The sequence below is a fragment of the Myotis yumanensis genome, unplaced genomic scaffold (genome assembly GCF_028538775.1).
Source record: "Myotis yumanensis isolate MYYU_CA2020_CCGP unplaced genomic scaffold, mMyoYum1.0.hap1 SCAF_17, whole genome shotgun sequence".
Lineage (NCBI taxonomy): Eukaryota > Metazoa > Chordata > Mammalia > Chiroptera > Vespertilionidae > Myotis > Myotis yumanensis.
Window position 1 is genome coordinate 21,981,150 of NW_027223768.1, and position 24,940 is coordinate 22,006,089.

Genomic DNA, 24,940 nt, shown 5'->3' on the forward strand with positions numbered 1-24,940 from the left:
TTTCAGGATACTTCCTGTGTTTTCTATTTCATTTTCCTACCTATTTTAGCAGGGGACAGAAGATGACATCTTATACTTTCACAGGATCTGATGGATGAGACCTTTAGCTTCCTTAGGAGTCTTCAAAAGGCCCAGACCACGTTGTGACGGGGCCTTTTTGTACATTTAGTTAACTCAATTCTTGCAGTTTCTTTAGAGAGAAAAAATTATGAATCCCAAAGAACTTGTCGGGACAGTACCGCAGAGGCACGGAAGAGAGGACCAGGTGCCCTGATTATAATTCTTAGGACACTCAGATTTTTAACTGTTTTTGGTAAAGCCTCACCTGAAGATATTTTTCCCATTGATTTTCAGAGAGTGGAAGGGAAAGAGAGGGAGAGAGAGAGAGAAATATCAATGTGAGAGAGAGACATCAATTTGTTGTCTCCTGCATGTGCCCCAACAGGGGTCGGGGATCAAACCTACAACAGAGGCACATGCCCTTGAACGGGAATTGAACCCGAGACCCTTTTGGTGCACAGGCTGAGGCTCTAATCACTGAACACACCAGCAAAGGCCCAGATTTTTAACTTTTGAAATGGAAATCAAGTATCATAAGTCTCAATCAGACAACTGAGCAGCGTTCTTAAGACTTTTTTACTTGATTTGCAGCATTTTGTGCCAGTTTTTGTCATTTGTACTTGAATACCAATGGAAGGCTGAAGCCTAAGACATGTTCTTTTGGGCTCACATCAATCCTTTTCCAGGCGAGATTTCGGGCTTCATTTGCTTCTCAAGCGTATCAGAAAGACTGGGAGTAATGCTTGAAGAGGCAGCTGGGAGTAGGGAGGGCATGCTTCTGTTATGGGCTAATTTTACCCAGTGTGTTTGCCTATAAGAACTTTTTAGCAGCCCTCATTTTGTAAGAGACAAGAATGGTCATAATTACTGGTATAACATGGATGGTTTTTTAAAAAAATGTTTTTATTGATTTCAGAGAGGAAGGGAAAGGGAAGATAGAAATATCAATGATGAGAGGGAATCATTGATTGGCTGCCTGCATGGGTGGGTTTTGTAAGGTAGGTTGCTGTATAAATCCTAGGGAGTAATCGTAGTAAGTCATTATTTATAAAGTATTTGATCTTTCTTTAGTAGACATTTGGGCATTGTGCTCTGAGCCATGGACGCCATCGAGATGGTAATGACTCCCTTTCTTCAAAGAGCCTGTAATCCTAGCAGAAGAAAGCTGCTTGTGAAGTACCAAATGCCTCAGGAATGACGTAAGTTCATTACAATGAAAATAAGGCCCAGGAAAGAACCATGGGTGTTTGGAGGGGGAGAGGTAGACAGGATCCCCATTGAAGAAGCGATTGACCCAGGCCTGACATGCGTGTAGAATCCCTGACTCCAGAAATGCAGAGCCTCCTGGGCCTGTGCTCTGTGGTTAGTACCTGGGTCACCAGAAATGTCCCTTCAAGGCTTTCCTGTGGTTCTGGCCAGTTGTGCCCTGTCTTTGGGAAGGACACCGTCCACTGTGATGTCTCTATGGCATTGTTTGTTAAACAAAGGAGCTGTTGGCATATAGACAAGTTGTGAAAACATTTTATGTTTTCAGAGTTTGCTTTTTGCATGCCAAGCTTATTTGGAGATAGTTTGATTTTTACTCAAAGATTGTTTTCAAGGCCAATGGTGTTTTCTGACTGTCTTCAGTAGGGTGGGGGATTGTCCCACTCAGATGATAGTGAAGTTACTGGGGGCCCATTTTCTCTTAGCAAGACTGTTAAGATGCAGAATTTGTTGCCGAGGGTCCTTGGACCACACTTGAGTATCAGATAGGTTTTGCTGCCTGTAGTTTTCACATGTGCCTTTAGATGTCCCCATCCTCCATGAGATTTGCTCCGAGAGTTCAACCCATAGGAAATGTTAGCAGTTTATTGAAATTAGAGGCTGTCTAAAAACTGGATTCATTGTTTCTTTTTATCTTTAATTTTTTTATTGAATACAGAGAGGGGGAGAGAGATAGAAACATCAATGATGAGAGATAATCATTGATTGGCTGCCTCCTGCATGCTCCACACTGGGGATCGAGCCCGCAACCCAGGCATGTGCCCTAATCTGGAATCGAACTGTGACCTCCTGGTTCATAGATGCTCAACCACTGAGCAACACTGGCCTGGCTCTTTTTCATTTTGATTCATTGTTTCTATGTGGTACTGACTCTGGGGAAAAAACGTTTAGCTCTATTCCTTTTAGAAAAGGAAATGTCTTCTTGAAATCAAGTTGCTTGTCCAAGAATTTGCCATCTACCTACTTTATTTCCCATGAAATGTAAAATTTAAATCAGAATATCTCAGAAATTACCAGTTAGTGCTATATGAAAGTTACAGTAAATAGATTATTATTTCCAGTCTTAAAATTTGGATTAAAAAAAACACAGGTTAATTCTAATAATTTTATCACCATACATTCACATGTAAACTTCACTACTACAAATAAAGCCATTCAGACTTGGAGTACCCATCCAGAGCCTCGTCCAGGGTGAGGCATATGTGATCATGAAAGATAACGTGTAATTGAATTAGCCCATTGATCTTCACAGCATCTCTATAAACTGACTATTTTATATTATCCCCATTTTATAGGTGAGGAAACTGACACCCAAGGTCACATACAGAAAATGGTAGGGGCCAGTTAACCAGCATATTAGATTGTCATTCACGCTCGAACATTTACTGAATGAGTTAATGTTTTCAATTTCTGAGGAAGTGTAGCATGTTCCTTGGTGAGTGTCCCCTGAAGGGTTTCATGAGCTGGACTTGTGGACTGGGCACTGTTCTCTGGAAGGTTTGGGTTCAATTTTGACATCACTCTGAGTGGCTAAGATGTACAATATACTTAGATAACAGTACTCTACAATCTGGCTCTCTATCCTAACCAAGGTACTTGCCTGATTTCTGAAAGAAGACCCGGTGAGCTGCTGAGGAAGGAGCAGAGACTGGGAGGAACAGGTGAATCGATTTGCTTGTGACGTTAGTGACAGATGGCGCTAGGATTCACTTTACTGGTGGGAGAGTCCAACCTCAGAGCCATTGAGCCTATGACAGTAGCCAAGTCCCCTGGACTCTAGACAGCAGTTTCTTCTTAACACATTTCGTACCGCTCAGGAGTTTTCTCGTGTTTCGCGCGCCATCTGTTAAGGACCGCTCACGAGTGTCCTTGTTTTTCACGCCCATGGAAAAAGGAGCGAATCTAGATACTTATGTAAATTTTGTTTGGTCCCTCTTCATAGAGGAAAATGTTTTACGCAGTACCATACGTTAAAAAAGTACTAGGGACTTTAATTGTTTTTGTAAATAAAAATGTAATTATTGAAAAACAACATCTAAAGTGCATTATGATGATTTAAATAACGTGCAGTTTGCCCCAAAACGTGCGGTCCCTGGCGTGTGTCTTAGAGATTTCTATGCGGTACGCAATGTGTTAAGACAAGGTGACTGTAGGCCAGTGAATTCAGTAAGTCAGGCGACAGAAAAATGCTTTAAGCTCTTCTGAAATCTAACCTGGCAGGACGCGCGTGGTATGGGAAAGGCGGCTGGGGAACGGCCCTCAGGTCTTTTGCCAGTGGTGTCAGAAGCTGCTCATGGTCACAAGCGCTTAAAAATTGCAAACATAGCCACGGAAGTTCCACACAGTGCCGCTTTTTAATGAGATCTGATTACATCGACATGAGACCTTATGATTTCCCCATGACTCTGGGAGTTTCCAAAACCCCCATCTCCAGATGGGAGCCCACCGCTTCCTCTTGCTTGTGCTGATGCCCAGCTGAGGAAACCTGCTGGTGACGAGCTGCCATGTTCCTTTCCCTTCGTGGAGGAGCCCGGCCCCTTCTCCCTCTCAGGGCCTCCTCTCCACGCAGCGGACCCAACCCAGCCTCTGGCGAGCGGGTGCTCCGGCACCGGGCGGGCGGGCCGGCACAGAGGGTGCCCACATTGGGTGGCCTCCATGGGCCCGCAGAGCTGCCAGAAAGTAATAGGGTGATGACGGGCCATTTCCACCTCACCCTTGTGGCCACAATCAGCTCAGAATAAGGCCGCTGACTGGGATGGGCGGTGCTTGCTCTCGGCCCCAGGATGCCCTCTGGGCCCAGCCTAGGTTTCGGTTTGGGGCACCGCCTCGCCCCGGGTCACGTGGGGCTGCGGTTCCTGTGGCAACTCCAATCCCCAGCCGACCTGGATTCAGCCTCGGAAGCGAAGCTCCGGTGCCTGTGGATTCCCGCAGCCCGGACTTGAGCCCAGCGAGGCCTGGCGCGGGAGCAGCGGGAGCTCAGCCGGATATGCCTCGCGGCCTGCGGAGCCAGCTCCGGCTCAGGGTCCTGCTGCTGCTGCTGCTGCTGCTGCCGCCACCGCCGCCGCCGCTGGCAGGCGCACTGGAGCTTAACGACCCGGCTGGGCCCGGAGAGGAGGCCGAGGAGCCCGGCTCAGGACAAGCCTGGCCGTCCTTCCCCTTCCGGGACCTGCGCAAGTGGGCGAGGGCGGCCGGCGCCCTCTCCAGGCGGTACTGGGCGCTCTTCAGATGCCGCGTGTGGCCCGAGACCTGCTCGCTGGACAAGGAGGCCCCCGCGGGGGCTCTGGGTAAGACCTGGGGGTGAGATGTGCCCCAGCGCACCTGCCCGGGGCCAGCAGCCTCAGGACCACCCTGCAGGCTCCTTAGCAGCCACCTTGGCTCTGCTGCCCAGTCCCGGGAGGACCAGGAAGCCTTGCCCCTGGTACAGCCGTCTTAGAGGATGGGCCTGGCTGTCCTCGTCTACGTGGCTGGTAGCTGACTCCTCCAGACAGCTCACGCCTTGATGGCTTAAAGTCCCTTTTCCTCCTCTGTGGCTGACGGAGGGGGAGCCTGGGCCAGGAGTCCCAACCTGAGTTCTAGTTCCCATTCTGTCCCTGCCGTGGACCAGATGATCTCTGAGGCTTTTCCGGTCTCTGTTAACAATTCTAGATCTGGTAATAGTACTGTAATGGCGCTCTACACATCTTTAAAGATTTCTAATTTCCAGCGTATGGTCTTGTTTTTGCCAATGCTGGGTATATTCAAATTAACATTTGGCAAAAGAGTGAGAGGCCTTTGGGTTTGGCTGTGATCAGATTTGGAATCCAGAGCAAGTAGGAAGAATGATCACCAGCTGCCTGTCCCCAACTAGGTGGCCAGCTCCTCGCAGGCGGGCTCTGGGCTCCTTGCCACCCTAGCACAGTGCCTAGGGCATGTTTGTTGAGTCAACCGAGCCTTTCCTGGAGCTGCATCAATAGCAAAGCTAGAGGTGTCCACTTGTACCCAGGCTCAAGGGAGGTCCAGGGAAGAGCAGCGAGAGTGGCTGTGGAGGGAGGGCCAAGGACTGGAAGAACCATGTGGGCAGGGAGGGCAGGCTCCCTGTGGGCCCCATGCTATGTGTGTCTGTCTCACAGCCCCTCCTTTTCCAGGTTGGAGCCTTCCCCTGTTGGGCCAGCAGTACCTGGATATCCTGACCACGTGGTACTGCAGCTTCCAGGATTGCTGTGACCATGGGGACTGCAGGGTCTCCAACAACTTCACAGGTTGGACCTTGCATACCTCTAAGGGGATAGAGATCTGTGGGAAGGGGAGGCAGTTCAGGGGAATGGCTAAGGTATAGGGAACCTTTCCTCATCCTCTCCCAGTTGGCAGCACTCTCTCCTGTCCCCACCACGGCCCCCATCTCCAAACCCTGCAGCCTCATGGCTGAGAGGAGAGAGAGCCTACCAGAAGACTTTGCACACACTGCCAACAGGTGTCTACTGAATTGAGTTAAAATGAATAAAATGAGAGTGTTCCATGAAAATGTAGGGAGTTCTGAAACTTCCAGGTGGGAGTGACCGCTAGCAGGGGGTGTGAGGTTCCTCCTCCAGATAGGACTCTCCCAACCATTCTGGGGGTCTTCAGGGCCTTCAGAAAGGATGAATCCATTCTCTCCCTAAGTTCAATGGTGACTTCTCAAATTCTTCAGAAAATAGCCCTCGGATCCCTTCTGCTGCTAGGTGTGCCCAGTGGCTTGTTCTGAGGCCAAAGTGATCCCACCTCAGTGATGTTCAGAGGTGTTCACTCTCGGCTGTTGCTGAGCCTGGCGGGAACTGCACTTGTGTACACCTCTCACTGTGGCCTCCTCTTTCCTACCCCTAGGCCTACAGTCGGACCTGAGTGTGCGACTGCACGGCCAGCATCTGGCCCAGGAGCTGGTCCTGACAACAGTGAAGAGCTACTTGGAGCTGCCCCGGCCAGACAAGGCTCTGGCTCTGTCGTTCCACGGCTGGTCTGGCACAGGCAAGAACTTCGTGGCACGGCTGCTGGCGGAGAACCTGTACCGGGACGGGCTGAGGAGTGACTGTGTCAAGGTGTTCATCACCATGATCCACTTCCCTCACCCCCAGTATGTGGACCTGTACAAGGTGAGGCTGGGCAGTGCTGGGGCTGGAGTGAGGCTTGGACGGCCCGAGGCGCAGCCCACTGTACTGGGGGTGGGCCCTGGAGAAGCCTAGGTGTGGGGTTTGGGAGACAGGGTCCATTTCAACAGAACCTGTAACACACAGAAACCTCTACTCCACACAGATGAGGCCCTGAACACGTGGACGACAGACATGTTCCACACCACTCGTCCCGAGCTGTCTCCTTCCCCGACAGACACTGAGCTTAAAAAGATTCCGCGTGTTAATTTTCTGTGATAGTAGTGGAAGTCACAGGAAAAGTGGAACAGAGGAAGGCAAAGGCTTTATCGTGACCTCCCCACGCACACACAGGCAGTTAGCATATTGGTGTGCTTCCTGCAAGCCTTTCCCTGTGCTGTGTGATGTCACTGTCATTATAGTGGAAAGTTGCAAATCCTGTTTTTTAAAAGAAGTCTATCATATCATAAGTGATTTCCCCCAACAAGTGGAGGGACAAAAATTGTCTTTGCTGCTCTATTTTGGGTTTCTTCCATTGAGATGTAGTATTTAAAGTAAGCTGGACAATGACCAAAACCCCACTGCAGCCTGACAGAGGTGAGTATCTGTCTCTGGCTTTCAGGTCCAGTATTTGGAATGCGGTAACCTGGGAAGATTAGGTAAGCATTTGAGGAGAGATTGCCTGAGTCACTTGGCAGTTTCAGTGTGGCCTCGGAGGGCAGGCTAGGGCGAACTGTCCTAAGGGCAGGCAGCTGGTCAGCCAGGCCTTCCCAGAAAAACTAGCTGTCTTTGACTGTGGCTTCCTCACCATGAAAAATGACACGTACACACACACACTCAGGTCACAGGGCACTGAAGTCAGGATCCAGGAAGGCTAGAGGCGACAGTGAGTGTGGGCTCTGCTAAAACACCCCACCCTGGGGCAGAGCTGGCCCTGATCTGGTGTACCCCACAAAGCGGCATCTTTTCAACTGAGAACTATTCTTGCCTGAATGGGGAGCCCCAGTTCCAAGTAGGCCAAGCAGACCCACATAGGTCCTTCCCAGGGTCCTCCCCGAGTTAGCCCAGTGGGCACTCTGCTCCTGGAAGTTCAAGATGGGACTGTGGCCGCCTCTGGCACTTGAGCTTGTCTCTACCTATGACCCTTGTATCAGCCTGATTCCCACCCCTTGGGGAGGGTGAGTTGGCTGTTAGTTCTGGGACCTCTTCCTGGAGGGGAGGGAGCAGGGCCTGTTACCAAGGGCAGGCAAGGCCCTCACCTTCTCCCTCTCCCAGGCTAGCCCCACCTCCACCAGTTTGAATTTGGTAATTCAGGGTAGAACCTAGCCCTAGGCGATCCACTGCAGGTGCTTCCCCAGGGTAAAAGGGCACCTCACCAGGGCCCTCCGGGCTGAATGTGCCTCCCAGGGGTCCCCAGCTGCTCCCTGTATTCTGTGCAGGAGCAGCTGACAGAACAGGTGAGGAAGACGCAGGAGCACTGCCACCAGACCCTGTTCATTTTTGATGAGGCTGAGAAGCTGCACCCAGGACTGCTGGAGGCCCTCGGGCCACATCTGGAACGCCAGGTCCTGGAGAACCACAGGGCTGAGTCCTCGAGAACCATCTTTCTTTTTCTCAGGTAAGGTCTGAGGAAAACCAGGAGGAAGAACCTCTGTCTGGGTGCTGTGTGTGCATAGAGGGCTTCTGTGCTCTCCTAGACTGCAGACCCTTTTCCACAAGGGAAACCAATACAACTGTAGTCGAACATAGAAACCTAGCGGCTTGGGGTGTCACCGCCAGGGGTGGGGTGGGGGGCAGCCTTAAGTCTCCGGCTCCTGCCCCGATTCTACCACAGGGCACTTCTGAAGGACTGTGGTCCCCACTCCGCCCCCCCCCCCCCCCCCCCCCATGGACAGCTAAGTACAAACTCACTCGGAGGACTGGCGTGGGGAAGAGCAGCTGCCTCTCATCTAGCCTCCCGCATTGTTCTCAAGATGGTGGAATTCCGCTCAAAACCCCAGTCCACAATCCCACCAAGTACACAAGGGTTCACTTTTCTCCACATCCTCACCAGCATTTACCTCATCCTTTTGATAACAGCCATTCTAACAGGTATGTGATGTCTCATGTGCACTTCCCTCATGATTAGTGATGTTGAGCATCTTTTTGTGCACCTGTTGGCCATCAGTATATCCTCTTTGGAAAAATATCTATTCAGATCTTCTGCCCATTTTTTAATCTGCTTGTTTGGGATGTGTATTTTTTTGCTATTGAGTTATGTTCTCTATATATTTTGGATATTAACCCATCAGATATATGACTTACAAGTATTTTCTCCAATTCAGTAGGTTGCCTCTTCCTTTTGTTGGTTTCCTTTGTTGTACAGAAGCTTTTGAGTCTGATGGAGTCGCACTTATTTTTGCTTGTTTTTGTTTTTGGTGTCAGATCCAAAAAAAATCATTACCAAGACCAATATTAAGAAGCTTACCACCTAAGTTTTCTGCTAGGAATTTTAGAGCTTCAGATCTTACATTCAAGTATTTAATCCATTTCGAGTCCATTCTTGTGTGCGGTATAAGATGGTGGTCTAGTTTCCCATTAATTTATTCTTGGTTCCTTTGTCATATATTGACCATATACGTGTGGGTTTGAGTTTTGTGTTCTATTCCATTGATCTATGGGTCTGTATCACACTGTTTTGATTACTGTAACTTTGTAATATAGTTTGAAATGTAACTCATATACTGGGAATCCCCTCTTAGTAGGGCATTAAGTTTTCAAGTCAGCAAATTAGTTCAAAATCAAGTACAAACTACCTTGGAAAATTTTTAATGTAGACCCAAAGGGTAGTTTCCCACTAACTCCAACATGGTGTGTTCTCTCCGCATCCTTGGAAAGTCTTTTTCTTCTCTGATCATGAGAGGAAGTTACTGGCTTGAAATTCAGGGATCATGTGTTGAATGAGAAATGCTCTGTCTCTCCCTATTTGCAAGCCCACCACACAGGACCTTTCCTGTTTTGTGCTGTGCTCCAGGCTCTGGAAAAGGCTATGCTGAAAACAGGCTTAGAAATCGACTTGTCCAGCCTTATTTTATGGAGGCTCCAACTGGGAATGTACTGCCCAAGGTCTGTTAAAGTCTGGGTCCCTGTTGGCCCAACTTGAATGCTTCACTAGCCGCTTCTTGCACTAAGTGGAAGGCAAACCAGTTGTTCCCTCCCCAGGCTAGTACATGCTTGCCAGGGGATTTTCCCCAGCTTTAGGGTGCATACAGGTTTGCAGAGTGTGAAGGATGAGCTGTGGAGGGCAGGAGGCCGACCAAGGTGGTTTTAAGAGAAAAGCAGATTTGCTGATATGATTGGCTCTGTGTTATTGACCACCTTCTGAGGCAGCCTGGAGGCTCCTTACGGCTTCTCCACCTAAGCCCTGCCAGGTGGTGGGCGCCCAGGGAACCCTCTGAACTACTGCTGCAGACACCAGTCCTTCCCCCATGGAAGGGTTCTGGTGACCAGCTCATGATTCTCTTTTGCTTTTGTAGAAATCCTTTGACTTTGTGCTTAGCTTCTCCTTCCTCTCACTTCACCTGAGCCAACTCTGCCTTGTGGCTGCAGCTGACTGTTCCTCCACATGGGCTCAGCCCAGTTCTCAGCACCTGTGCCAGGATTTCTAAGGTGACCCTGCTGTATCTCTAAACAAATGTAAATGTTTGCCATTGTAGTATTTTTGTCTTGACACCCCCGCTCCATACCCACCCCCCACCCTCCAGTGACCCAGACGGACCATAAATGGTGGAGGCAGGGCAGGGAAAAGGTGCCCTGTGGGCCTATGTGCCCTCAGGAAGGAGGACACCACACCTGTGGCAGGGGGCCAGATACCACCACCCAAGGGCCAGCAAGGTTGCCCCCCTTTAGACCAGTGATGGCCAACCTTTTGAGCTCGGCGTTGTCAGCATTTTGAAAAACCCTAACTTAACTCTGGTGCTGTGTCACATATAGAAATTTTTTGATATTTGCAACCATAGTAAAACAAAGACTTATATTTTTGATATTTATTTTATATATTTAAATGCCATTTAACAAAGAAAAATCAACCAAAAAAATGAGTTCGCATGTCACCTCTGACACGCGTGACATAGGTTCGCCATCACTGCTTTAAACCTTGAAGGTTTTCAGTTATTTAGTGATGGGTAGGGAAAGACAATGTATTTGAATCAGTTAAAGAACTAAATTCAATTGAGTAAATTTGAAGAGCTAATAGGCTTTATTAAGCGGTTCCTGAATCAGGCAGCATCCCATCTAGTAAATAGAGATGCTCTGAGATCTGGACAACGAATGCTTTTTATAAGCAAAACTGGGCAGGACATGAAAGCTGGCAAAACAAAGGACTGTTTCTGGCAGGGCCAGCTTCCGCTGGTGATGGAAGAGGGCCTGTGACAGGTTACCTCCTTGGTACTGACCAGAGAAGTCCAGGCTTGGTGCCATGGGGCTTTTAGCACAGTGACTCTGGTTTTTCTCTTTAACAAGTTTCTGGGCTTGATTTCTAGAATGTGTAAGGACTCCTCTGTCTGAAAGAAAAACATAGCTGGTTCAGACTTCTAGTGTGAGCAACTCACAGCAGTTCATCCTGAAACATTTCCTAGAGCTGCTGCTGGAGGTGAGCTGGTGGTGGTTTTTCACCACCTGTGTGGAGTGGGATGGCAGGAGGAGGTGGTGCTTGAAACAGGACATGAGGGTGTGGGGGCCTAGACTGCCTCAGCCCTCAGAGCCGAGTCTTCTGGGCCAGAACACTCACACTGCCTGCCTCCACCTATTCTACAAGCATGGAAGGCTCCAGGTGGCCACAGGCAGGACCCTGGAACTCCCGAGAGCAAAGGGACTGTCCACTTCTCACTGGGACATTCATGGCTGTTCTCTCTGCACTGTTGTCAGGAAAAGAGGAGAAAGGACTTGTACCCCGGGAAGAAAAAAATGCACGTATGTTGACTGTGTAGAACCTAAGGAGGGTATCTTAAATTGTCTAATCTCTTTACAAATAAGGAAATGAAGATTCAGAGATTAGCGTTCCGGAAAGGCCTTTGGGCTCTGAGGGCTGTTGAGATTACATGTGCCAGCGCAGCAGCTCCTAAGGACTAGGAGAGTGAACAGAGAAGGGGCCCAGGTTATGTCGTGGTGAGATGATGGCTGCAGGACAAAACAAGAGGAGAAATTCGGAGGGAAGTGGAGACAAAACTCTCCACTGAGCGCCTGCTATGTGCTATGCACGGTGGTCACATAAACAGGCTAAGCTCCTGCTCTCCAGAAACTTCGTGTCAGGTAGATGGCTCTGGGCAGAAACAGGGAAGGCACGGGAATCTGTGCTCCTGGGGCCACATACACAAGTCCTACACATGCCCCCCTGGCCCTTAATGGGGCAATCTGTGGGCAGGTCTTATCTCAGCTGATGCAAGTGCAGCCACTTGCGTGTGCGGTGATGACCTCCCTGGCAGGCCTTGGGGCAGAAGCTTCCCTACATGCAGCTGAACTTACGCAACGGGACAGGGACTCCTCTTGTTGCTGACAGGCCCTCCAGCTGGGCAAGGAGGCACTGGGTCACAGCTAGATGGTCAGCTTACCTGCTAGGCATGGATGGAACCAGTCAGCTACTTCTCTGTGCCCCAGAGCCTGGCACACAGGCCGCACTCAAACGAACAGACACTTGAGTTAATGTACCTGGGAGCTTCCTAGGGAGAGCCTGGTTGGTTTAGGAGCTGCAGGAGCCCGAAGGGAGGGGAGAGAGGGAGGCAGCACTGCCAACTCCAGGTGTCCTGCCTCCTTCCCAGCGTCCCTGTTGGTGCCACTAAGATTTCTTCTCACCCTTTTTCTCCATATCTCTAACCCAGTCCTCTTTCCTGTGCTTCAGACCTGAAATTCTAGTTGCTTAATGATGTCATAGGCACATGTCGCCATCCTTCTATATTCCACTTACGTTAGGGCGAGGCAGCTCAAGGCAAACAGATGTTTTCTTTAATGACCTTTCTCACTCTCCCAGCCTTCAGTCACAGGCTCCTCTGAGTTATGCCTCCTAAACTTCCCCTCCCTCTGAAGTTTTCTCCTACATTGGCACTTGCCACACTGTCCTGGAGTCACATACACATGGAAGTCAACGGAGAGAACCTCAGCACCCCTCTGGGCTCCCGGCACCCAGCAGTCTCAGTAAGTGTTTGTCAAAAGGGAGCAAGGCAGGGTGACAAGGCCGGACAATGTCTCTTTTGTACAGACCTTTGCCGGAGGAGGCCCCAGACCTCAGCTTCCGTTCTTCCAGTGCAGTGGCCTCTGTCAAGCCGTCCACTTGAAGCCTAAATAGAAAGATGAAACTGTTAACAAGCTCCTGTATCTTTTAGTAACCTTGGAGGCAACGTCATCAATGAGGTGGTCCTGGGTCTGCTGAAGGCTGGATTGTCCCGGGAAGATATCACGATGGAACACTTGGAGTCTGGCCTCCAGGCTGAGATTGTGGCGTCCACAGGTAACTGACTCCCACCGGGTACTCAGAACCACAGGACACACCCTGTAATCACCTCATCAACTTCAGGGAGGCCACAAGAAAAGTGCCAAGAAAGCTGCACTCGTTTCTGAAAATGCTTTGAGAGCAGTTTGCCCTGGCCCTGGGGCTAGGCCTCCAGTCAGAGGGAAGGTGGCTGTACCTTCTGCCATGTCCCACTCCTGCCGCATCTGTGCACACATCCAGTGTCAGCCTAGGCACCCTTTCTAGAGCAGACAGTCCTCCTGGAGTGGCCCTGAGAGCAAGCCTTGCCCAGGCCTTAGGGTCAGGACACCTCACACTCCAGCTGGGTTCAGGTTCCCATGTAACTGTGGTCTTCATTTCAGACAGTGGCTTTGGCCACAGCCGCCTTGTGAAGGAAAACCTGATTGACTTCTTTGTCCCCTTCCTGCCACTGGAGTACCACCACGTGAGGCTGTGTGCACGTGATGCTTTCCTGAGCCAGGAGCTCCTGTATACAGAAGAGGCACTGGACGAAATTGCCAAGATGATGGTGTATGTCCCCAAAGAGGAACAAATCTTTTCTTCTCAAGGATGCAAATCTGTTTCCCAGAGAATTAACTATTTCCTGCCTTGAGAGCAAGATGAAAACTTGAAGCTGCCTAACAGGACCCTGGCTGGGGTCAGCAGACGCCCAGCACTCACACACGTGGTGTATAAAAGGAAGGCCTTAAATCAGAAGCCAGAGCCACATTCCAAAATGTGGGCCAGGTGGCTGGAGAGCGCCAAGTGGGAGAGAAACTCATCCCAGGGGCTTCTTAGCATCTCTGCTCTTGCCTGCAGCTGCTTGGACTTGGGTGTGAGGCCTGAGGCTGCAGGATTCTCAGTGACAGGAAGGGAAAAGGAGTTCTCTTACCTGTGGTGGGTGGGGCCGCCTTTCAGGTCGTTACTCTCAGGGGGAAGCTGAGCAGCTTATACCTGTGAGCACAGCAGGGGAGAGCCTCGGGCGGAAAAAAAAGGTACAGAATAATTTTTTTAAAAATCATGTCAGTGTAGGCTGAGATTTGTTCTGCTCTGCAGGTTAAAAAAATATTTTTAAAGTTAGGGGCCTTGACATCACTGTGCCATATGTAAATATTAAAATTTTCTATTTTGCTAAAACCTTCAGCCTACTTTCTTAGTAGGACCTAGTAATCCTGTTCACTCAGCAAAATTCCAGATGCCAGGTAACGCTGATGGGGGGTGGAGTAACTCCAGCGAATGCTGGGACTCACCGAGCTGACATCAGGTGTCTGGTCTGCCGGTTTACTTCAACTTCGTACTGAAAAAGCTTCCTTCATATTGCTCTTCTATAAGAAAATGTCACTCCATGCTCCCAGCTTTGAAGAGAAAAGTCATTTTTAAGGCCTGAATGGCCACATGTACACTGAGGAGTGCTCACGTTTCTCCCCCGCACACTTCGGGATTACATACAAGTCGCTGGATCTGTCATCACCTCAAGTGTCGCCTCTCATTTAAAGCCCTCCCCAGCCTTCTCCCCGTGAGCCCAGGTGAAGTGACAGACCTCTCTCTCCCCACGGGACACTTCATAGTCCTCACTCACTCAAATAGCTGCCTCCTGGTTAGGGAGCACCCAGCCCGAGCCACAGCAGATCCCCAATAAACAAATAAATGGTTGAAGGAAGTTAGTATCAAACCACTCATGGGACAAAAGTAAACTTGACCTAACTGCACCGGTTAGATGGGGCCGGTGTCTTCACTGTCTCAGGCTAGAGCATCTGGGGAGGACTGTGCAGGCCACCCGACCCTCTGACATACCCACCTCTAAACTGCAATACACAGAATGTTCCCTGTGAGGTTCTACTTAACTCTTTTCATGCTGCTTGGGCTCAAAACACTTTTAGAACTTATTTGTAGTTGTCCTCAAAATGGACTTAGAATTAAATCTCATTTTACAGTCACCTCACATTGGACAGACACACATACACTTACCCACCTGATGTACCAGCTGGGCTCCAGACGATGCCTTTGGAATCCATCAAAGGAGAAGTATTCACCCCCACAGAGGACATTCTACAGCATGTACCAGAGGGATGATTGCTAACCTAGCTTTACCTTACAGACCTCTATTCCACACAGAGACAAAGTCTGCTCAGATTCCGTCAGTTAAAACGATGGGAGGAACACTCCAATCAAAAGCCTCCTTTGCCAGTAAAATATTGCAACCTTTATTAAAATAAAACACAAGTTGGCAAGCCTTGTGAGACAACAGGCAGACAGCATTCCCCTTTCAAGGGCCTCATTTATTTACATCAAGTTTAACACTGTTAGCAGTTCACAGTCAGACAACAGGGCGAGAGAATTAAATTAGAAAACAAAACACCTGAAAATATATTACAATAACAAGAGCAAACACCTGACGACACCGGCAGTGTGACCCATGACTGATGTGTTTTCATTAAATCCCGTGTTGTCTCACTGTGTTCCCTTAGCAATGGGCACAGTGCCAGGCCCTCCAGACCTCACCCTCATGTGCACCCAACACACATGCACCTGCAGAGCGTGACCTTTGGTATAAAAGTTGAACAAGTTTTAAAGAATCTGAAGCCTATGTTTTAGGACAAAATTCTGTCAACCACCACAAAATATTCAAATTTACTTGTGCCAAGTGAACATAAAACTGGGTTCTTCCACTGACAGTCACAGAATCAAACTGCAGAGAAGGAAGAGTATGGGGTACACCCAGGAGACAGGTTCTGAGCACAGACCAACAGCTCAGGCAGCCTGTTCTCGGCAAACACACCAACCAGGGTTGGATTAACTCCCTTTCTTACCCCTCCTTTCTTAGTGAGCACGACAACAGGGTACGCACGTAACGTGGACATGGCATGTTCCCTCTACACAGACCTGAGATGTGAGGGTTTTCAAGCATACACCCTAAATAGCTATGAGTACCTCATTGTCCTTTCCAGCTTCTGAATACTAATTTCTCTGAAGGACAATCAGCCTAATCAAGGTGACTTCTCCAAATCTCTGAAAATTTCTCTCATAAAACAGTGGCCATTGTGTAAAACAGCTTGTCAATGGAGAAAATCCAGGCCTCATCTACCAGAAGCATCTCTGCCTCTGGGCAGTGCTGCCACTCTGAACCATACAGAATAGTGGCTGGGATGCAACACCAATCACCTAAAGCAACGCCGCTCCTGCAATATCTTCTGAATCTAGAATACATCTGGCATACCTGTGTTATTGTTATAATTGCTGAAATTAACTATCCTTACATATGGTTATTTTATTAACCAGAAGTCCCATTCTCCAACTAAAGTTTACGGTGCTTAAACACATGATTTAAAACCATCTTAAGACTCAGAAGCAAATCTAAACAAGCTCCAACCAGACACTATATTTCCTTTAAGTCTGCTAGCATTTGACAGTTCATTTCCACCATATCCAAAAAAACTAACTAGAATGCTCTAAGACCTCAAGCCCTGTGTGTACAGCTCTGAAGTATGAGTGACATGTAGGACCCAGAAACTTGCTGCTTTCAGTACAATGAACAAAGAACAGACACAGAGGGCGGTATAAGGTGTGGTCTACGGACAGTACTGGTCTAGCCTAGCCTTTCAACTTACAGGAGCCATCCTTTCCTCAGAGCAGGGGTGGGGAACAGCCGGCTGTACCATTTGGTCTGGCCCTGCCAAGGCAACCACAGGTGGGACTAAAAATTCAATAAATCCAGAAGCTTTTCCATAGCAACATACTTTTTAAGTTGATCATTTTGTATGGCCCTCAAATGATGTTATAAATAGCCAAATGGCCTGTGGCAGAAAAAAGGTTCCCCACCCCTGATTTAGAGGGTCTGCAGGTTTGAAGATCTGCTCACACACCACCTGTGACTGCGGGTTGAGTTAACAAGGCCTTGCTACTGTGTTCAGGTTGCTCAGCAATGAGGAGGTTAAAGGATATACTTTTTCTAGGAGAGGTAAACAATTTCAAATGTATAATGGTACATAGGGGCAAAGGAGTGAGTGACCTGGAGGGAGGGAAGGGTGCAGTTAGAGCATCCTTCCCCCACTCACCAGCAGGATGGAGAGAAGAGCAGTGGCCGTGTGGGGAGAACTTCCAAATGGGGGCTCTCCCTGACCAGGGCTCTGAGCCACTGCAACCAGCATGTTCATTTCTACCAGTTCAGCAACTTGCAACTTCAACCGGGATGACAAGTCTTTTCCTCTGCAGAACACATGAACCCCATCCTTGAAGGCACAATCCTCTCGGAGTCATCCCCATGCCTCCCAAGTCAGCTAAAAGCAAGATGAGCTGCCAGGCCTCCTCCCCAGGGGAGCAGCATGGGATTGCCCTACCCTGATAATCACAGGTGAAGCCTTCCCCAATTTCCTGTCCTTTGGATCTAGGACACGGAGTCATCCTGCATACACGTTATCTCAAGATATAACATATACCTCAGGTGGGTGGCATGAAAGGCAGCAGGACCAGAACAGCTCATCTTTTTGGACATTGCAGTAAACGCCACGAAAGGCAGGCTGGAGCGAAAACAGTTACTGAGAAGCCCTGAAATCACCCATGCTTCCCCAGTGACACAGGAGAACGGGGTGGGCAGTGGAGGCCCATGGTAACAGAGCAGGTAATGGTAACTGTTACACCAGGCACTATTGACCTGCCCAAAAAAGCAAGCCTTACATTAGATTTAAAGTCTGGGAGTTAGAAAACTGAAACTCTACTCCAAGGATATAAATATCCTGCTAACAGTAGGACACGTTTTAGAACCAGCCCAAGGCCTTCCTCTGTGACGAGGCTGTGGCGACCAGCTACTTCCCTGGATTGTCAGGTGCCCTTGGGGCTGCCTTTCTCTCTCTCTCTTGCTCCCACAGATCTCAAACTGAATCAGGGATTTACAAAAGAACTAAGCTACTGGCTTGACAGAAGCTAAGACAGAGATCTAGACAGCTGGAGTCTTTAACAAATACATTAGAAACAGACCCATCTACATTAAGAGGACTGGTCATAAAGGCTAAGGACAGAGACATGGATCCCAAACTAATGCAAGCAAGATGCTGAAACCCAGAAGTCATCAAGAACAAAACTGCAGACAACCCCGTCAGCCCAATGTGGGAGCAGAGCCTGAGAGCAGTGATGACATCAGTAGCAAACATGGAAGGGAATAGGAGATGTCAGAATACAGTGCAGCTGTCACTCAAAGTGGCCACCAATGCAGTTTACTCTTGGGTATTTTATCATCTAACAGGTGAGTTATGTTCAGCTACTCTTCTTAGAAAAAAATAAACATGGATGATGAATGTCAAGCTCATTTATAACTGATAGGAAATCCTAAAACGCTCTGGTTCTATAGCCATCCAATCTCCTCTCACCCCCAAACCCCTTGTCCCGCAGGAAAACAACAACAAAAACCCCACGCAGGACACAGGTTAAAAAAGACACTGTCAACATCAACAGGCAATGTGTCTGCTGCTGCCACATTTAGATGCTACATGACTGGACGTGTAGTGGACAAAGGCTCACAACCAACAGGGCCCCCTTCTTCTTGAGCTCTTCTTGGAAGAGCTTCTCTGTTGTGGAGTGAGTGCCCATTGTTACTTTTTAATGATTATAATTAAACCAGAAAGTTGGTCCCTAGTTTTCTGAAGTTATTCAACATTGAGCTACAATTTCAGTAAAACACTTACTATACCTGCACATAGTCATTTAGCAGTTTCATATTTATAAATGCCGTAAGTTACAGAGGTGACTGCTTACGTATCTGCATTTTCAGGTCCCACACAGGTAAAAGCCTGTAAGTCGATCAGCATGTAACCAACTGCTTTAACTTTTAAATAGACATTGATAATATGACCTTATAGTTATATTACATTTGATACTTTTTCCTCAAAGTGCTTTCATATACATTATTTCCATCATTAAAATGGCACAGAATAAAATTTTATGTTGCTATTTACTGAGGAAAGAGGAATGTAGGACGAGGTTTTAGAACTTAAGTTGGTATTTCTTTATTACAAAGTGCAGATCGCGGTGCCGCTGAGCTCTGTCCCACAGAATGACTCCACACAGTGTTTAAGTTACTGACGTCTACAGATTGCCTGCTTTGCTAGTATTGCCATCACTCGACATTCAAGCCCCTTAAGGTCAGAGGGTGCCAGGAGCATGTGCTTTAGGGTGTGCAGCGCTGTGCAGACTGATTGTCTATCTGAGCCACTTTCTCTGCAGTGTCTCACAAGGCAGCAGGAATGGGGAGGGACCCCACAACCAGAAAATCAAGAGAGTGAACTGTAGCCTTGGCTCTGCCACTAATTAACTGCTGAGATCCACAGCGAGTAACTGTCTTCTCTTCCAGTCTTAAGCTATAAGGAAAAAAGCGGGATGTTGACAAGTGTCGGAAACACCTGGCAGGGTTCTTGTAAAACACACCAGCTGAGACCTCACCCCACTGGGAATTCTGATCAATGCATTAGATTTTGTTTTGTTTTAAACGCAGAGGATTTTGTTGCACATTCCTGGCTAAGAGTCACTGGACTAAGTTTGTTAGTAATAATAGTGGTCATTGACATTTATGGAGTGCTCAGTATGTGCCGGGCACTGAAGCTAAGTATCTTACATATATTATCATTTAATCCTTATGGCAACCTGAGGTAGTTACTATTATTATCCCTGTTTTCCAATGAGGAAACTAAGGCTCAGGACGATTAAATGACTTGCCTTCTGGACTGGCTTTAGAGTCTGAACTCTTAATCACTGACTATACTCTATCCTCAACTCAAAAGCTCCATGACGTTACTTAAATAAATATTGGCTATGCCTTAGCAGAGCATATTTTATTAACCGGGCACTATTTTATTAGCCAACTTTCAATTGAATTATAAGAAAATTCTAATTTAAAACCCAAAATGCAGCTGGGCAAGTGGCTCCACATAAAGACCTCAATGTGCAGAGGTCATCTGGAAAAACACTGAAAGAACTTCTTAGGGCCCATTTTTTTAAGGCTATATCTCTGAAAATTACGAGGGCAGTCAATAGAAAATACACACATTTTAATTTTACACAAAGCCTTTTAAGAAAATACTTCATGTAAAGCACAATAAAGATGTATTCTACACAAAATATTGCATTTTAAGGTAGGAAATCTAAGCTGAAATTGTATTATCTGTATATGAAAGGATTCAAACTGTCATAGCCCAAAGGGGTGTGTGTGTGTGTGTGTGTGTGTGTGTGTGTGTATGTAACTTTAGAAAGTTTTCAACATTTTGTCTTTTTGCTCCTGCTCTCTGCTTTGCTTTTAAACGGATTAGAATTCAACTACATTTTTAATTTCTAAAAAGCAGTTTTCTCTGCTTTGAATTCAAACTTTTAAATTTACATAAGGTTATTTTTTAAATCTGGTCCTTTTCAAGTAGAAAAAGGAAAAACCTCTATTAGACTTTTGTAAGTTGACAGTGCCTCTTTAACCCTTAACCCTGAGCTCTCAACTCCTGAAGTTCCACAGTTCAAGCATTATGTGGATGGGGGTGCTGCAAAAGTCAATGTTACTATTGACAGTGTTGAAAAAACTCAATCATTAACTTACTGAGCACCTACTGTAGGCAAGATAGAGCCAGGTGCCACCCCTGAGTAAGACACAGCCCCCACCCTCAAGACTATTTCGGTGAGAAATCTGGAGCTTAAGTACACTCAGTAGTGTTCCTCCAAGGCTTATTCTCAGAGCTCTCCATGAAAGATCCCTTGCTTAGGGAAAAAAAAAAAATCCCCTGAAAAACAATTATAATCCCTCAACTGGCATCCCATAATGACAGGATAAACTTAAAAAGCAGCATAAAATAGTCTAAAGTTTTAGCTTTCCCTGCCCCACCCTTAAAAGGCTAATTGCTAAAACGATTTCAAGTTTACGGAAGTGTATAATGAAGGGAAGTGGCGAGGAAGGAGATAGGAGAGGGACTGTTGGTCTTTAAATCCACATTGAAAGGAACTCGAGCTTCTCTTCCAACCGCTGCAAGGAGACTAAGCACATCACTAGCTGCCTATGCTGCATCTTCCGGTGTCAGAGACCACCACCCCAGCAAGGAATGCCCAGGACTGCCCCCTCCCTTCAAACCCTTCCCTGGGCCTGGGCCTCCTTTCCAGCAGCCATGATAAGAATCAAGGTTTCCTTTCTTTCTGATGAAAACTAAATGTCCCCTTGGTCAAAGATGTCAAACTCTGTCTAAAACATAGTTTTTCCCTATTAGTATTCTAGCCCAATTAATGTAATCTCAACAGCTCTAAATTTCATGACTTGCTACTGAGCACAGAAGAGACTGAAAACCATTCAAGGTAACACCACTGCACTGAATAGCTTTGTAGGGAGGCTCTCAGAGGGAGAACTGCGCCCTTATTTGTGAAACACCCATGACAACACGAATCATTACCTTCATTTAACAGATTTAGAGACGGGGCTGTGGCTTGACAGTGGATCGATGACAGAGGCAGGAAGAAAATTCACTGCTCACCAATGCTGAATTCCTATCTTCCTAAGTTAATATTCCTTTGGAAGGAAAAAAATGTATTTATTTTTTTGTATTGGGTTCTCCTTGGGGAGGGAGTCACAAAGCTTTAAAAACAGAATGAAGTGGTAACGGGGATTAGACCTGATAATGAGAATATTAATAACATCTACCGATTAGATTCAGCTCCCTGCGATCCTAATTAGCTTCCCTAATAATGAAAGCTAATTAATGAGTAGGGAAGGAAAAGGCCTATTTTTCAAAGGCAAAATATATTTGAGGGTTAAGTCATTAGATTTCCAGGATCTAATTGGTTTTCCCTAGAAATGACATGCTCCTTCAATTATACACTCTTAAAATATGATATTAAAATAAATATCAAAGAATATTCCCAATGTGATCTTTACAAACAAGCACAACGATGGAGGGAGGGGGGACTGTGAAAGGAGAAAGGCATGTGAGAATAATTTAGGGTGATTCATTTGAAATCCAGAGAGTGTGTGTGTGCTTCTCTCTACTTTCTACCCAGAATGGGTCTAAGGTGATGAAGGGAGAGGTACAGAGAAACAGCCACTAGGACCAAACCAGCCTCTCCTCAGTCATAGGTCTCTGGGCCTGGCTGTTGGGTTCCAAGAAGAGCCCCTTTCTTGGAGATTTAGTTGATAACAAAATACACAGCTCCCCAAGTCCTTGACTAGCATGTCAGTATGCAGGGGCACTGGATCAGAAAAGGATTCCCTGTGAGAACCTGTCCATGACCACTAATTTCAAAATCAATGTTGGTTAATGCCTGCAAGAGCCAGGAATAAGGAAGACAGCCTGCCCAGCAGGGGGCAGAGAAGAACCACTAGAGACCCCTATAATCCTGGTCTGTTAGGAAATAACACACTAGACTGGGAGAAGTGACTTGTGCTGGTCAATGTGAGATTTTAGGAGCTTTCAAGCTCCCTGACTGTACTTCCTAGATTTCTTTACTTCCAGCTCCAATGAACACACCAATGGAAAACAGGAGAGGAGCAACAGACAGGGTCACCTTTCCCGGTTTTGTCATTCCAGCAATTTGATTTGTGGTTCTTACTGCAGGAAGTGACCTTGGGGAAGCAAGGCTAATAGCTGCTTCCAACAGCCTTGGATGAAACTTCACTTAGCACCTTCCCAGCTTTCCTTTCTTCTGTTCCACTGACTTCCCTGGGTGAGGTGAACATAATCATTAGTACCTCCCGGAGCCCTAAGCCAGTTCCCTCTGTGCGGGACAGACGGGTGCCGCAGCCAGGTCCGTCTGGGCAGCCTCCCGGCACTGCCAAGGGCAGCCCTGTCTAACCACCTCGCATCATTCCAGGTCAGAATGGCTGGATTTGGTTCTTCACGGCACCACGTATACACATTCCCTGATATTCCAGTGCAGCTTCCAATCCTGCCCACCACCACCCAACCCCTCCAATTTCCCTCTCCTATGAGTTTTGCTTTTTGTTATTTTTGAGATGAACCTGTAAACGTGAGATCTCAGAGAGCTGAGGTACTTCACATAAACACACTCAAGTATCAGTCTTTCATTTTTTGAAAACAAGAACACAGGAAAACAAGTCCCTTCCCGTCCCCTCAGAAACGTGTGCCTTTTCCAGTAGGCTAACAGTGGCTACCTCTGCACCACATCACTGATTTCCTGTACACACGATAGTAAGTTATTAAGGACGGGATTTGCCCCAGGCACGCCCGCAGTGGCTGAAGACACCTGCAGCTCCTGCAGGCTGAGTTCCAGTTTGCTCACGGCCTCTCTGAAGGCAAACTTGTTGCGAGTTTGAGGGATGCAGTCCACGTAGCCTGAGCAGTAGTCAAGCAGCTGGTGCCCAGTGTCCACCAGCTGGCTGTTGGGCACTGGTTCTGAGATGGCACTGGACAACAGATCAGCACATTCCAGCAGGGCCTCTTTGCTGATTTTGTCTGCGGAGATTTTCTCAGCTGCCTGTTTGGTTTTCCTCAGAGCCACTTTAGTACCTGCTGTGCCGTTGGCCATTTTGGCTGGCGAGATGGAAGATGTGGGCAGAGGCACTTGAGGTGGAGGCACCACAGGCCTCCCAGCTTTCCCACTGGTGGGCACTGCCCCTGGAGCTGCCTTTTTCCCTCCTTCCTGTGTTTCTGATGTGGGCTGCCCGGCAGCCAGGGCCGCCGGCTCTTCCGTGGGGTCTGAGCACACGGACGGATGCTGCAGTAGTCTCATCACTGGTGGTGGGGGTGGGGCACACTTTGGTTTTACCCGTCGGGGTCGGTCTTTGTCTCCAGAGGATGTGACCTGATGCTCAGATAAGAGCTTGAATTTGTTCCCCTGAGAGTCTGTGCCAATGAGCTGCACGTCGGCTGGAGTGTGCTTCAGAGTGGGGGAGATGAGGACGGGCACTTTGTGGTTGTGTGTGGTGGGGAGCATGGCCGCAACCTTGGCTGGAGAAGCCCAGCCTGTCTGCTCGCCATCCTCTGGGACTCCAGCCATGCCAAGTCGTGCCCCACCATTCCTCTCCTTGCTCTTTGGGGCAGCTGCCACTCCAGCTGCCCCCACCCCTGGACAGTCCTTCTCTGTAATGGCTGGATCCCCAGAGGGGCTTCTTAGGGGAAGAGCTGTGGTTCCTCTGGGCAAAAGTTTGGCTTTTGGTCTCTCCCTGGTTGGAGCAGCACCTTCCTCTGACTTTTTGGGAGGTGTGTCATTGGCCCTGTCCACACTCTCTTCTGGCTGAGAAGAGGTGGACACTGTCCTTTCCAGCTGGATTTTGGACCTCTGGCAGTTCCTGGGGAGGGTCATTGCCATCCTATCCTGCTCTGGAAGCCCTGAGGACATGGAAGATGTAGAGTTTGACCTTGGAAAAGGCTTGGAAGTGTCATCACTGGCTGTGGGTTTACCTGCTCGTAAGCCCAGTGTCTTTTTGATTAAACGTGGTGTAAAGAAGCCTGTGATGCCAGACCACCCACCCCCCGCAGTGCCACTGCCCCCACCCCCGCCACCGTCGTCATTACAGAGGTTCCTCTGTGCAAAGCTCCCCCCATAGCACTTGGGCGGCACCAGATTCGCCTCTTGCTGGGCAGGAGTGAAAGAGAACCCATCAGCATGCTGTAGAGAAGCAACAGATGAGAAGTTACCCGTGAGTTCATATTTCTTGTGGGGCTGATTCTCCATTTCTCGGAAGGAGCTGCTGCGTTTGGGGGGTGTGGGAGCATTTCTCTTTTTCATGAAGGAGCTGAAGAAGCCTCCCTTCCTATCCCTGGTGAAGCACGTCTCTTTAGCATCTTCCAAGAGGCTGCTGGGTGACTTGTCTCTTTGTTTTCGAGGCAGTGCTGGGGACCCACTGGGGACCTGTGCACTTCTAATGAACCCTGATGAGAAACGGCCAATCAGTAATGTGAAAGACAAGCAGGCACTCCGTTACACTTGAGTTACTAAGGCTGAACTGTAAGAGTTTTGTCAGCATCTATTCAATGCCAGGTGATGGCCAGACTCAGAGGAAACTAATACATACATTACCCTTTCACATTAATCAGTATTCCAAATGTGATATGGGATGTAA

At 48.0% G+C, this 24,940-nt stretch overlaps 2 protein-coding genes across 11 annotated transcripts in view; one reads left to right on the top strand and one right to left on the bottom strand.

Moving 5' to 3' along the window:
* Positions 1-29: 29 nt before the first annotated feature.
* TOR3A (torsin family 3 member A) lies at positions 30-14,043 on the top strand. The gene is made up of 8 exons (XM_070397282.1): positions 30-1,259; positions 2,919-2,987; positions 3,547-4,610; positions 5,451-5,564; positions 6,166-6,431; positions 7,865-8,043; positions 12,782-12,906; positions 13,269-14,043. Exons 3-8 carry the CDS (start codon positions 4,082-4,084, stop codon positions 13,517-13,519), a joined length of 1,464 nt encoding a protein of 487 aa, XP_070253383.1. The 5' UTR covers positions 30-1,259; positions 2,919-2,987; positions 3,547-4,081; the 3' UTR covers positions 13,520-14,043.
* Positions 13,814-24,940, bottom strand: part of ABL2 (ABL proto-oncogene 2, non-receptor tyrosine kinase) — an 89,867-nt gene continuing 78,740 nt past the window's right edge. For 4 of the 10 annotated variants that reach the window (XM_070397280.1, XM_070397278.1, XM_070397281.1 and 1 more), the window contains 2 exons: positions 24,516-24,749; positions 13,814-24,206 (listed from right to left, as the gene is read on the bottom strand). In XM_070397280.1, the coding sequence (XP_070253381.1) occupies positions 23,026-24,206; positions 24,516-24,749 (1,415 nt within the window). In that variant the 3' untranslated portion in view covers positions 13,814-23,025. Of the gene's footprint in view, positions 24,750-24,940 lie in introns of all 10 variants that reach the window. The other 6 variants (XM_070397277.1, XM_070397274.1, XM_070397276.1 and 3 more) reach the window with 4 other exon arrangements.

Excerpts from the sequence above, each read along its gene's own strand:
- TOR3A (XM_070397282.1), top strand. The coding sequence starts at position 4,082 with ATGGGCGGTGCTTGCTCTCGGCCCCAGGATGCCCTCTGGGCCCAGCCT. Across the intron at positions 8,044-12,781 it reads ACCATCTTTCTTTTTCTCAG|TAACCTTGGAGGCAACGTCA; the intron begins GTAAGGTCTGAG and ends TGTATCTTTTAG. Across the intron at positions 12,907-13,268 it reads TGAGATTGTGGCGTCCACAG|ACAGTGGCTTTGGCCACAGC; the intron begins GTAACTGACTCC and ends TCTTCATTTCAG.